The sequence below is a fragment of the Vombatus ursinus genome, unplaced genomic scaffold, assembly GCF_900497805.2.
Source record: "Vombatus ursinus unplaced genomic scaffold, bare-nosed wombat genome assembly UNPS02000749.1, whole genome shotgun sequence".
Classification (NCBI taxonomy): Eukaryota; Metazoa; Chordata; class Mammalia; order Diprotodontia; family Vombatidae; genus Vombatus; species Vombatus ursinus.
Window position 1 is genome coordinate 11,404,321 of NW_020940527.1, and position 14,933 is coordinate 11,419,253.

The 14,933-nt window shown below is 41.9% G+C and overlaps 1 protein-coding gene across 2 annotated transcripts in view; it reads right to left on the reverse strand.

Moving 5' to 3' along the window:
• Positions 1-2,483: 2,483 nt before the first annotated feature.
• Positions 2,484-14,933, reverse strand: part of PLAC9 (placenta specific 9) — a 34,390-nt gene continuing 21,940 nt past the window's right edge. The window contains exons 2-5 of one of the 2 annotated variants that reach the window (XM_027860404.1): positions 8,147-8,247; positions 5,196-5,319; positions 3,495-3,600; positions 2,484-2,641 (exon numbers count right to left, since the gene is read on the reverse strand). In XM_027860404.1, the coding sequence (XP_027716205.1) occupies position 2,641; positions 3,495-3,600; positions 5,196-5,319; positions 8,147-8,247 (332 nt within the window). In that variant the 3' untranslated portion in view covers positions 2,484-2,640. The remainder of the gene's footprint in view (positions 2,642-3,494; positions 3,601-5,195; positions 5,320-8,146; positions 8,248-14,933) is intronic. The other variant, XM_027860413.1, reaches the window with a different exon arrangement.

Below are 14,933 nucleotides of genomic sequence, written 5' to 3' on the forward strand. Positions count from 1 at the left end.
CGAAAATGAGCATATTTAGTAGACATCTTTTAAAAAATGAATGAACTCAACACATCATTACAGGGTGAAAATGGAAACATATTTCATGTTCAAGACAAAGTAAAAAGTATGATTAAGATACTACAATTTTGGAACCCCACATAATTAAGAACAGTAGGTTCTGTGATATTGCATAACTATTAGAAAGTGAACTACCTTTGGATTAGGTTGTCAAGAAAGTCATCCGAGATCATCTGCAATTTTTAGAAGTGACTTGAATAACTTCCTGAAATTTCCAATAAATTTAATTGGACTTGACACGTTTGATAGGTCTTTTATGTCTGACTGATTAAATGACAGTGGATGAAAAAGAAAATTGACATATCGAAGGATCTTGGACCATGACCATCACTTAAAAATGATAGCCCTATACATCTTTGGCTAAAAATAAATGAATTTCCATCAGCAGGAGAGCTTGTAAAAGTCTCCTACCATTTTCCCTACATATTGTACAAATGAACATTTTCACTTTCTTCTTTTAAATCAGAACACAGAAACAAACTTGATGTACAAACAGATTTAAGATTGTGTCTGGTATTGAGCCGATAATATTGCAAACCTTTGTTCAAATAAAAAAAAGTACAACATTGAATTTAAGTTTATGTGTGATTATAATATTATGAAGATATTATAATGTCTTCCAGGTTGTAACTTAGTTCATTAAAATGTTATTTATATTCAATTAAGTTTATAAAATAAAGAAATTTAAATAGGAAGTCTTGCAGAAAATAGTAAGCATATGTGGTCTTGCTAGATTACTTTTAAGTCTTAAAGAACGTCTCATAAAATGTTTGTAATTCTATAATTATAGTTTAATAATTTTATTTAGAGTTTCCATAATTGTATAATGCAAGTTTTAGTTTGGAGCTTTGAGGGGCAAGAATTATCACTGTAGTTATTGTAAGCAATTAATGGACAAATCTAAAAGAATATTATTACAAGTATTATCCATGGGGTTCACAACCCATTTTTTTTGTTGTTGTTGTTGAAGGATGATTGAAGAACAAAAAAAGTTTGGAAGTGATAGTTCCTCTATAGAAAATGAACTATAGAAATTACTATAGAAATGGATTACTCTAGAAAATGAATTATAAGGGGCAGCTGGGTGGAACAGTGGATAGAGCTCCGGCCTTAGAGTCAGGAGGACCTGAGATCAAATCTGACCTCAGGCCCTTGATGCTTACTAGCTGTGTGACCCTGGGCAAGTCACTTAACCTCAATTGCCTCACCCAAAAAAAAAAAGAAAAGAAAAAAAATGAACTATAGTTAAGGAATTTTGATGATCACCTGACCATCTTGTTTCACACATGGGGAAACGTGCCCAGAGATATTTACCCAAGACTACATAGACATAATCCACATTCCATGTTCCATGGCAGATCGGAGGCCACCACTCTGCCTTCTCAAACATCCTTCCCCTCTTCTCTCTCCCCTTTTTGCCTTTCCTTTCTCTCTTCTCCAATTCCCCTCTCCCTCTCTCCACTTTCCCTTTCTAGTCTCCCAGAAGTAACTTGTCTTGCATCTAAACCTCCCTTCCTTCTGTGCAGGGAGCTCTTAATCTTTTGTGTCATGGACTACTTTTGGCAGTCCGATGGAGCCTGTGAACCTTTTTCTGCAATAATGTTTTCAGTACATGTGATTATAAAGGAAACCAATTATATTAAAATATAGTTGTTGTTGTTTTTCTTGTAAGTTCAAGGAACTCAGGTTAAGTACTTTTGTTCTACGAAATAGAATCTACCAGCAAGAGCGCGCTGGGTTTTCTTACCTCAGAGGGGCCAATGCTTTCCTTTGTGCCAGTTTGTTTCCCAACTCACTCTTTCCCTCTCACCAGGGTTTCCTGCCTCCACCTCCCCTCCTTCTAGGCAGTTTTCCTTGCTGAAGCCCTTTGTGCCGATGTCTTGGCTCTTATCAACTTCTACTGAGGCTTCCTCTCTACCCTTCTTACTGACTCTTCCAACTTTTGTCTAAGTCAGAATACATATCCACTTGACCCTGGACTTAATTTAGCTTGAGATCAGTTGTGTTAGGAAGGAGAGGGAGAGTATACTTGAGTCCCTAAATCTCATGTAACTCTTGAGTTTTTAGTCATTTATCTACAAGATGTGGACTGTCCCCATCAATGCCCCCACTGATGCCAAGGATGTTAAATTCATAGATTTTAGAGGCATTCGCTTCACCCCACAGTTTTTACAGTTGAGGAAAACAGGTCCAGAGAAGTTTGTGTGCCAAAGGTCACAAAGGTTGCACGGAGCAGGTTCAGGATTTGAACCTAGATCTTTAGACTACATTTTCAGGGTTCTAGACTTCCAGGACCAAGATGATTTCCTTGAATAAGGAGAATGTGAATCTGACTGATCCGGCAAAGCAAATGGAGATAAAAGCAAAATAAAGAGGGAAGCATCAGACCTGTGGCTTGTCGCAACAGTGCAAGAGTCTCCACATTACCGCTCACAGTACAAGACACATTTATTACATGACAGCCTTTTCCAACAGGTGTCCAAGTGGATGGAAGAACAGCCACCTGGGGAGGGAGTTATCCAAAAAGTCGTGGAGCCACTGCTGCCCTCAGCTCCAGGTCCTCTTGGTCGTCATAGGGATTCTGTAGGAAACAGGAGGTCTCACGGTGGGTGGAAACAGCAACAGCATAGAAGGAAAGACTGATTGAATGCCTGTGGGTGGGTATCTAGATTTGCAAGGAGGGAGAGGCTCCTCTGTTGGGGAGGCCTCCTTCCAACTCCTGTGTGTTGTGGGGCTAAAATGAATAGCCACTTTGTCCATAAAACTGGAAACTTTCTTCCAATTAACCCTCTGATCCTGTCCCCCTGCAGTGCCCAGATGGTGCTCTTCCCCCTGGGCTCAAAGCTTTTTATTTCAGTATCAGACTTAAGAAGCAAACTCTCCCAAGAGAGGATTCACCAAAGTCTTAAAATTTATGCCAGTGTATAAGGTGCTGACGAGAGATCTTCCCTTAAGGAAAGGTTTTGTTAAGAAGAGGGGAAGAGAAAGCCCGAGAGAATCTGTTGTCTGCAAGGGAGAAGACGGTGGCACAAGGAGGGGAAATGACCATAGCCCTAGGAAGCTGTTGGTGCCCAAACCCATTGCGCATGTCCCAGGTTTGCTGAAGGTCACATTCTACCTAGCCCTTCTCCTTTGTTCTGCTTTTCTGCATGGGGAACCCAGCTCCTTCTTCTTCAAGCAGAACTAAATCTAGAGTGGTAGGGGCAGCAGATCTTGTCTACCTGTTTGCATGTGGAACCCCCTTTCCCCAGAAATTCCCAATCTCTTCTGGGACATGTCTTTGGCTGGACCTTTTGGCAACAGAGGGAATACAAGGTGCAGAAGGGTAGTTAAGGCTTCAGGGAATTGGGGAAGGGGGCGATGCATGAGGAAGGGCAGTCAGGGAGGAGTAAGACCAGAGCCCAGTGCTGACTGAGATCTTCACTGAAGCTTACCACATCTCCCCTCCCCCTGCATCCTCTTCCTCGTCTGCGGGGAGCTCCCTTTGCTCATCAGCAGAGCTGAAGAGATGGCAAGACCCAGCCATGTCTATTTTTCCTCCTGTTGACAGCAGGAATGGGAATGTCTTAGTGCCTTCCCAGGCCCCCAACTTGAGCTAATCTTTCCAAAAGTAAAGGCAAAGAGAGGCAATTTGGCAGAATGGGTACAGGCTAGGTTTTGGCATCAAGAAGACCTGAGTTAAAGTTCCGCTTCTGACCCATGCCAATCACGTGACCCTTTCAGAGTTCCAGACGATAAATTACAAAAGAAATGCTATTCTGCATTTCTAATAAAGAGTTTCTACACCAGAGGATTATTCATCCCTATGAAACCACAGGACTTGACCAAACCCTCCCCCACCAAATATATGTGTTTGTTTATGTGCATATATGAGATACACAATGCCATGTGTCTAAAACTACACACAGGACACAGAAATGTATACATATATGTGTATAGTGTACGTAGTATATATGTGTATAGTATAATGTAGTGTACATGTGTTTTATATATATAAAAGATACATACACGGAACCCCCCACATGTAAGATAGTTATGTGTTACATGAATATAAGATACGTGCATTTATAACCCCATGTGATACATGTGCATGGCATATATGTACATGTGTTTGTGTACATGTGCACACAAAAGTAAAGGCACGCACACACACACACACAGGGTAAAGTCTACTCACTTTATCCTCCCACCCTTCTTCCCCAGGTTAGTACCCTCCTCCAGACATCAGCTGAGTCAAACCAGGTGTTTTGGCTTACAGTAAGACTCTTAAAGACCTCACGTTCTGAGAACCACATTTTCTTCCAAAATCTGGAATCTCTCATCTGATCTTTTTTTGTGTCTTTTGGTATTCATCCCTACTGCGAATGAGAAGGGGAGGTGGGATATCATCTTATCTTTTTTTCATGAAGACCTAAAACCATCCTGGTACCTTTGGGCTTTAGCCTTGTCTGTGTTACATCTGTGCCCTTTATTTTCCCGTTGAAAGACACCCAAATCATGCTACTTCCTTATTCCTACTTCTTGAGACAGCTAGGTGGTGTGGTAGATAGAGCGCCGGGCCTAGACTCAGGAGAACTCAAATTCAAAATCAGCCTCAAACTCTTACTAGCTGTGTGAGCCTGGGCAAGTCACTTAACCTTGGTTTGCCTCAGTTTCCTCAACTATAAAATGGGGATGATAATAATAGCACTTGCCTCAGGGTAGCTCAAAAGAAGCATGCGATGTGCAGCTTTAGAGACCCCCTCATTCCAAATGTGCATATGGACTATTTGTGCCTCACCTGTGGTAGAGCCTTCTGAGCTCATATCAGTGCTATCAACCAACCACAGGTGGACACGCCGTATATTGACCCCGACATAGTGATGTCATTTTTGTCCTCTTCGAGAACAAAGGACAACAACCAACCTCATAAAGTTGTGAGGATCAAATACTTGTAAAGCCCAATGCCCCACACGTAGTAGGTGCTATATAAATGCTAACTATTATTATTATTATTATTATTATTCCTGATCCCTCTCACTTTTTACCCCTAGAGCCTTGAGACTCATTAAATTGCAGCTGGAGGGGGGCTTGGGACAAAAATTGGAAGTCTAGGCTGGAGCCAGGACATTCGGGACCCTCAGAGGGACACGCACCATCTCCAAAGAAGTTCTCAGCGGGGCTCCCAGGCTCCGGGGGCAAGTTCCAGGCTATCCCATCCATCAGGTTCAGCAGGCTCTTTACTTCAGACTCGAGGTGCTCCACAGTCTTGTCCAGGGTCTGGTAAGGAGACAGTGAAAAAGTCAGGGGACGGGGTAGGAAAGAAGGGCCCAGAAATGGGAGATGGCCTAGGGTCAGGGCTGAGTCTGGATCAGACTAGCTACTGTGCCGTTGCTGGATTTCATCCCATTGAGCCGTACGTAGGGTTAGGGGCCATGGTGTAATTGGTAGCAAAACCAAACCTATATTATAAAGAGATGCATTAAATTAGTATTATGTATCATACGTATCATAGTAATATCATGTATCATATCATATCTACCCTACATATCTGACAGCCAGGTGGCGCAGTGGGCAGAACACTGGGCCTAGACTCAGGAAGAACTAGGTTCAAATCCAGCCTCAGACACTTACTTAGCTGTGTGACCCTGGGCAAGTCATTCAACTTGTGATGGCCTCAATTTCTTCAGCTGTAAAATGGGGCTAATAATAGCACCTACTTCACAGGGTTATGGGTGGCTAGGTGGTACAGTGGTTAGAGCATTGGGCCTAGAGTCAGGAAGACTCATCTTCCTTAAATTCAAATCTGGCCTCAGACACTTACCTGAGCGAGTCACTTAACCCTGTCTGCCTCAGTTTCTTCATTAGCAAAATGAGCTGGAGGAGGAAATGACAAACCACTCCAGTATCTTTGCCAAGAAAACCCAAATGGGGTTGCGAAGAGTTTGTCTTTATTTTTTCTTTTAGATTTTTAGACAATTGGGGTTAAGTGACTTGCCCAAGGTCACACAGCTAGTACGTGTCAAGTGTTTGTTCTGAGGCCAGATTTGAACTCAGGTCCTCCTGACTTCAGGGCCAGTGTTCTATCCACTGTGCCACCTAGCTGCCCCCCACAAAGAGTTTGAAATGACAGAACAAACAACCACTATCTCACAGGGTTGTTGTGAAGATCAAGTGAAATGATATTTGTAAAGTACTCAGCACGATACCTGGTATACAGCAGGCTCTACATAAATGCTTATTCCCTTCCTTTCCTTACCCATGTTCATCTACTTGTGTCCAGGCGTCTCAGATTTCTTTAAAGAAAAGGATGTGAGCTTTTGAGGAGATTGTACAGGGAGGGAATAACCTGGGGGTTCTGATTTTGCACTTACATACTCGGTATAAAAGGGATGCAGGATCTCCCTCCCTTCTTTGAAGAGGTGGGGCTCTATGGGTGTGAGCCATTGCATACACTATCAGATGTCCTTGTTGGGCTGGTTGCTTTGTCTGGGCTGCTTTTTTCCCTATTTGTTATAAGGGAAGAGTTATTAGGTAGGGAAGGAGGGAAGGATATTTTCGGAAATGATGTCAAAAGGTAATAATGAGATAAATAGTTAACAAGAAAAGAGGTGCTAGTCTCATCCTTTCCAACAAAGTCCCAGGATGCGGGCTCACATGGCTTCTGTCATGCTTCCCTCTAGTGGCCTTCTAGGAAAATAATGAGTTTAGAGTTTGGAACGTTTTCTTCCATAAAGAATGCATTGTTTTTTAAACTCTCTCAATTTAACTCTTTTTATAAAATATTTATTAAGCAAAGAGGTGTGTATGTGTGTGGCACATGTGGCCACTTTAGAAACAAGGATTTGAGCATCAGCCCTGAAGTCAGGAGGACCTGAGTTCGAATCTGGCCTCAGACCAAACACTTGACACTTATTAGCTGTGTGACCCTGGGCAAGTCACTTGACCCCAATTGCCTAAAAAAAAAAAAAAGAAAGAAAGAAAGAAACAAGGATTTGGATTTACTGCGTCTTCCCTTAAGAAGAGGAACAATCACGGTGATGCTGATAATCAATTATACGGTCACTAGGAGAAGCAGTGCGATGTAGAGAGCAGGCCTCCCAGTCAGGGTGACATGAGTTCAAGTTTCAACTCGGATACATCCTGGTTGTGTGACTTTGGGTGAGTCACTGAACTTTTCAGTGCTCCCAGACAACTCTAAGAACACTTTTCAATCTGCATTAGGAAAGGAAGTTTTCTTAAGGAGGAACTCCCAGTGCTGATGAAATCACAGGTCTAGACAAATAATGATAATGATCATAATAACAATATGCCACTATTATTTTTTGTTATCATCATTATACAATTCAACAAACAATGCACACCTACTATGTGCTTCACCCTGAGTTAGGTACTAGGTATATGAAGATGAAAAGTAAAACTGCCCAGAGTCAGCAGGATGCTGTGGAAAGGATACTGGAGACAGAGGACCTGAGTTCAAATCCCAGCATAGCCACTTATTACCCATAATGCCTCGGACAAGTCACTCCATGTCCCTGGTTCTTTGCTTCTTCATGTACGAAGTGAGGATGGTGGGCTAGAAGACCTTTAAGGTCCCTTCCAGCTCTCAGTCTGTGATTCTATGATCCTTGACATCTAATCATTACCAGTGGTCTACACTGAACCTCTCTTCCATTCGTGAGCAAGGCACCCAATGTAGATGCCAGTATGGGTCCCCTTACCTGGAATGCCTCCCTTGACTCTCTTGGTCTACCCAATCCTGCTAATCCGTCAAGGCAGGAGACTTTTACTGCTTCTTCCAGTCCACAGATACCTTTGCTTTTCTTGATACCCCTAAGCAGACCAGTCTACAATTTAGGACTTGATTCTATGTCGCCTTATATTGTTTTTCTCATGCATTCGTCTTGTCTCCCACAGCTGGGAGAGACATGGGCACGGTCCTGCGTTTCCTTGTTTTTCTCAGCAGTTGGCACAGAGCTGGATGAATAATTGAGCCCCCTCTCCATCTCTGCCACCTGTGCCCCTACCATCCCCAGAGCTGCTAGTGCCTGACTTGCCTCCCCACCCCCTCCCCCTTTTCTCCCACCCCATCCCGCAGCTCCCGTACCTCTTCCACAAGGTCTAGACGACTGTGGAGAGCTTTATGTTCTTCACACCAATTCATCCACTGGTCTGCATTCCCAGGGGAGGACCTGAATGGTTGTGCGGCTGCAGGAAACACAAACATAGTTTAAGGTTGCGCTCCCCTCACCCGACTATCCGCTTCCTACATAACCCCAGCAAGCAAGCAAGAAGAACACCAGAGCTCAAAGAAGGTGGTGGTTCTCGTTGAAGGGAGGGAAAAACAAAATGAATCGATGTGTATGTACTCTGGCATCTTTCCAGTCAAGGCTCAGCTCTTGGCTCACCTCCTCCTTGAAGCTTTCCAAGACACCTTTAGCCCAAGGGGACCGAATAACCTCTCCTTTCTCCGAAGTCCTATGCTCTTAGCGTAATAATAGCTCCTATTTATATTGTACTTTGAGGTTTAATGAATCACTTTTACTTACATCATCTCATTCCATCATCACAAGAACCCTGTAAAACAGGTACTATTATCATCCCCCTTTTACAAATTAGGAATCTGACACCAAGAGTAGCGACTCATTCAGTGACTTGATCAATGTTATACAGTAAGTACCAAAGAAGGAATTTAATCCCCAGTCCTCCTGCCTCCAAGTCCATCCATCCATCCTTTCAGTTATACCAACTTTCTACTTAAATCAACACCCCAAGATTTTTCACTTGATCATGGACGGTCTTGTACCATTCTTTACTTGTTTCATATGTAGAGAGATGAGAGGAAAAGGCTTTGTTAGTGGCTGCTGAGGATGTAATAAAAATGTCACTGTTTCATTCAGAATTCTATAGCTAGTTGCTATTTACAAAGAACAGATTTTTAGAATTCTTTCGCCAGCAGAACAATTGCTATTTTGCATAGAACCTAGGGACTGCTGGGAACAGGTTAAAACATTTTTCCTTATCAGTGACTTTTAATCCTTTTCTGTTTAAGGAAATGGGGACCTTGGGAGATTTACTTCAGTGAAGGGGTAAGATTAGCCTAAAAATGAGTTTCCGAACATGTCCGGGACATTGAACTGATAAGCCTAGGTGAAGGCAGTGTAGTTCATTTCAGAAGCTGAACCATTTCTCTATCTGACCCCCAAACCTGCTGTCATTCCATCTTTCTCCTAAACTTACTTTGCCCTCATCATGATCTCCAATCCATTTACCCCTCAAGTCATTTCTTGGGCCACTGCCTCTGCTCTTACTTTCCTCTCTTCCCTTTCTGATCTCCACCATATAATTAGCCAATTCAATGCCACACTGTCCTCTGCTCAACCTCTTTTCCTGTTCCTGTTTATCCCTTGCCAAACCTCAGCCCTGGATTACTCTCACTATCCACCTCCTCTGCTCCTATTCACATGCTATGAAAGAAGCTGGAGAAAGCCACCACTGTGTGGAAATGGATCAATTATAAATGTATGTTATCTAACTTCAACAGGGTCATCCATGGATAGGGAACACAGGTCAGGGCACCTGTGTTAAGTGATGCACACGTAGGGACTTGTGTGATTGGGACAAAGGCATGAAGGGGTAAATAATGACTTTACCACCCCAAAACTACCAGTGTCTTCTGCTGATGTCCTTGTCTAACTCTCCCAAGTTTCTCTCCATACCAATCTATCTGTCACAGATACACCAAAATAATCTTCCTGAATGCAGGTCTAACTATGTCCCCTCCCTACTCAAAATAAATGGCTCAATTAAAAAAACAAAACCAAAAAACATTAAGTAGCCGGTAGGTGCTCAGCTCTATGCTAAGCACTGGGGATACATTAAGAAAAAGACAGTCCATTTCCTCAAGGAGTCTACAGTCTGATGGGGGAAGACATCACACAGAAGAAAGCTGGGAAAAGGCAGGGGGTCACCAGAGGGTGCCCAGCATGAAGGCATCTTAATCTTGGGAGTTGAATCCAAGCAGAGCTGCAGATAGAAAGTCAAGTGAGCTGCAAAGTCCAGGTTCTGCTCTCTATAAAGAAAAGCTTTGGGTGGGATTTAGTATTCCACCCCTCAGTCCTCCAACCAGGGGGGAGAGGAGGCTGAAGGATGAAATATAAGTTACTCGATTTAGCATTTACATATCTTTACAACCTTGTTCCATCCTACCTTTCTGTCTTTCTTGTAATTTATTCCCCTTACACTCTCTGTGATCCAGTCATACTGACCTACTTACCATTTCTTGCATACTCCATCTCCTGTCTCTGCCTTTGCCCTGACTGTCCATCGTGTCTAGAATGTGCTCCCTCTTCACCTTTGCCTTTTATAATTCCTAGTCTGCTTCAGCACTCAGCTTAAGTACCTCCACCTATGTGAGGCATTTCCTGATGCCTCCAGCTGCCCATGCCTTCTCCTCAATCATCTTGTCCCTATTTGGTATATATTTTGGCATGCCTCCTTGATGTTAAGGTACTGACTTACCTTTGTCTTCACATCCCCAGAGCTTACCACGATGTCTGGCATACAGAGGTTACTAAAAATGTATTGATTCATTGAAGCTACACCTCTCTTAATGTAGCCCCAAATTACGTTAACTCAGTGATTGATTATGACTTCAGAAGACTGATTGGGAAACATGCCTCCCACCTCTTGGCAGAGAGATGGTGGATTATAAATAAGTGAGGCATATTTTCCAGACATAGCCAATATGTTGATTGTTTTCCTTGGCTTTTCATATTTGTTTCAAGGAAGATGCTAAAGGAAAATGATAAATGTTAGAGGGGATGTGGGAAAATTGGAATACTAATGCACTGTTGGTAGAGTTGTGAACTGATCCAACCATTCTGGAGAGCAATTTGGAGGCTAGAAAACTGTGCATATGCTTTGATCCAGCAATATCACTACTATGTCTGTATCTAAGAGACAGAGAGACAGAGAGAAAGAAAGAGACAGAGAGAGAAGAGAGCTATTTGTACAAGGATATTTACAGCAGCTCTTTTTGTGGTGGCAAAGAATTGGAAACTGGGGGAATGCCCATCAATTAAGGTATGGCTGAACAAATTGTGGTATATGATTGTAATGTTATACTATTGTGCTATAAGAAATGATGAGTAAGCTGATTTCAGAAAAACCTGGATTTACATAAAGTGAAAGTAAAGTGAAGTGAGCAGAACCAAAACATGGTATACGGTAACAGCAGTATTGCATGATGATCAACTGATAATCACGTAGCTCTTCTCAGCAATGCAATGATCCAAGACAATTCCAAAAGACTCATGAGGGAAAATGCTACCTATATCCAGAGAAAGAACTGACAGGCTCTGGATGCAGATCGAAGTATACTATTTTTCGCTTTGTTTTTTGTGGGGTTTTTTTTGGTCTATGTCTGTTTTTCACAACATGACAAATATGGAAATGTGCTTTGCATGATTGCACACGTATAACCTATATCAAATTGCTTACTGTCTCAGGGAGGGGTAAGGTGAGGGAGGGAGAAAATATGAAACTCAAAATTTTTAAAAATAGATGTTAAAAATTGTCTTTACATGTGATTGGGAGCTTTTTTTTTTAATTAAAAAGAGAAAATTCTACTGCAGGGGAGGAGGGGACAGAGTAGGAGAAGTTAATTTGACAGTGTCAATGGTGTTATTTAAAAAAAAAAAGGAAAGAGCGACAACAAAGCATTTTAAAAGAAAAAAAAAGATTGCATTAGCTCTTCTGGTATCATTGCCTTATATCTCTAGGGTGATTCATATTTGCCAGAATTTTCACATCCATTGTCTCGTTAGATCTTATAAGGGAAGCAAAGCAAATTATCCTCATTTTGGGGGGGGGGGCTAGGCAATGGGGTTAAGTGACTTGCCCAAGGTCTCACAGCTAGTAAGTGTCAAGTGTCTGAGGCTGGATTTGAACTCAGGTCCTCCTGACTCCAGGGCTGATGCTCTATCCACTGGGCCACCTAGCTGCCCTCAAATTATCCTCATTTGACAGATCAGGAGCCTGAAGCCAGAGATGTAGAGTGACTTGCCTCATATGTCACGGTGGTTGAGCCGGGCCTACAACATACACCTCCTCATTCCCCGTTCAATGTTCTCACCATTATACCCTTCTATGGAACCCTCAGCTACTTAGCCATGGTAGGGCCTGTGATGCAGAAGGTAAGATCTGCCCCAGAGATGTATCAATGTTGCCTTTAGCATTTTGTTATTGTTGTTTCAGTCATGTCCAGCTCTTTGTGAGTCGGACCGAGCTGCCCCACCTTCAGCATAGGATACCCTAAAATACTTCCCATAAAAGGCCCCAAAATGAACTTCAGCTATCATGTGGCCTAGGGAAATGGCTGCCATCGCTTATCTGTCACCATTGACCTTCTTGGTAATGCTGGTAACTTCACCTTCAAATGATCAAGTATTAACCATTTCTAGGAGCAGCAAGGTGGTACAGTGGATAGAGCACCAGGCTTGGAATCAGGAAGATCTGAGTTCAACTCCAGCTTCAGATACTTACTAGCTATGTGACCTGGGCAAGTCACTTAACCCTGTTTACCTTCATTTTCTCATCTGTTAGATGAGCTGGAGAAGGAAATGGCAAACCACTCCACTGTCTTTGCCAAGAAAATCCCAAATGGGGTCACAAGGAGTTGGACAGGACTGAGATGACTGAATAACAACAATTAATCAACTTCTACCCCCATACCTTGTCATACACCATAATTATAAGTGATGTTTATCTAAAGCCTTAAGGTTTGCAAAGTGCTTTTACGTACATGATCTCATTAGGTATGAAGGGCCTTGGAGGCAGGATGATTTTCAGTTTAACCAACCTGCCCGAAAGGGCTCTTTGTTAGCTGTCCAAAAGATCTTCTGTGGAGATGGTCCCTGGTGGGGACCTAGTGGATACACAGGAGGTAACTACCCTCTGACTATGACTGTTTACATTACAAGACCTTCTACTTACTACATGTTAATGATTCTGAGCCTGGAAGACATCTTAGATCATCTGACTCAGTGCCATCACTTGACAGATGAAGATACTGGAGGCCGGAATGGGCAAGCGACTGACTGGAGAGCTCAGGTGCCCTGCCTCCCAGGGGCCCCAGGAGCCAGTTTGAGGGCTTCTTATTAAATTTTCAGTGTGAACATTTAAGCCTCAGAAAACTGCAAATGCTACAAATGAGGCCTTGATTTACTGATTCTGTAGACTTTTTTCTTTTTTTAGCTTATTAATTTATTTTGATTTATCAATAATCACTTCCATATGCTTTTGAGTTTAAAATTTTTCTCCCCCTTCCTCCCACCACCCTCCCCAAGACAGTGCACAATCTGATATAGGCTACACAGTTACATTCACATTAAACATATTTTCACATTAGTGATGTTGTAAGTAAAAATTAAAACCAATAGGAGGAACCATCAGAAAGAGGAAACAAAACTCAACAGAAGAGAAAAAAATAGCAATTCAACTTCCATAGTTCTTTCTTTGGATGTGGATACCATTTTCCATCACAAGGCATCTGGAGATGTCTTAGGTCCTCGTATTGCCCAGAAGGGCTAAGTCTATCAATATTAGTCATCGCACAACATGGCTGTTATTGTGTACAGCATTCTTCTGGTTCTGCTGACTTCACTCAGCATCAGACCATACAAGTCTTTACAGGTTTTTCTGAAGTCTGCCTATTCATTATTTCTTATAACACAATAGTATATTCCATCACATTCGTATACCACAACTTGCTTAACCATTCCCCAATTGATGGGTATCCTCTCAATTTCCAATTCTTTGCCACCACAAAAAGAGCTGCTATGAATATTTTTGTACATGTGGGTCCTTCTCCTATTTGTATGATCTCTTTGGGATATAACCCTGGAAGGGCTATTGCTGGGTCAAAGGCTATGCACATTTTTATAGCCCTTTGGGCATAGCTCCAAATTGCTCTCCAAAATGGTTGGATCATTTCACAACTCCACCAACAATGCATTAGTGTTCCAATTTTCCCACATCTTCTCCAACATTTATCAGTTTCCTGTTTTGTCATGTTGGCCAATCTGATAGGTATGATGTGGTACCTCAGAGTTGTTTTGATTTGCATTTCTCTAATCAATAGTGATTTAGAGCATTTTTTCATATGACTATAGATGGCTTTAATTTCTTCCTCTGAGAACTGTCTGTTCATATCCTTTGACCATTTATCAATTGGGGAATGGCTTGTGTTCTTATAAATTTGACTTAATTCTCTATATATTTTAGAAATGAGACCCTTATCAGAGAGACTGGTGGTAAAAATTCTTTCCCAATTTTCTACCTTCCTTCTAATCTTAGTTGCATTGGCTTTGTTTGTGCAAAAACTTTTCAATTTAATGTAATCAAAATTATCCATTTTGCTTTTCGTAATGTTCTCTATCTCCTGTTTGGTCATGAATTCTTCTGTTCTCCATAGATCTGATAGGTAAACTATTCCTTGCTCTCCCAGTTTGCTTATAGTATCAGCCTTGATATCTAAATCATGAACCCATTTTGACTTTATTTTGGTATATGGTGTGAGATTTTGGTCTATGCCTAGTTTCTGCCATACTCTTTTCCAGTTTTCCCAGCAGTTTTTTTCAAAGAGCGGGATCTTATCCTAGAAGCTGGGGTCTTTGGGTTTATCGAATGATAGATTACTATAGTCATTGACTATTGTGTCTTGCATATTTAACCTATTCCACTGATCCACCACTCTATTTCTTAGCCAGTACCAAGCAGTTTTGATGATTGCTGCTTTATAATACAATTTAAGATCTGGAATGGCTAGGCAACCTTCCCCTGCATTTCTTTTCATTAGTTCCCTTAATATTCTGGACCTTTTGTTCTTCCAA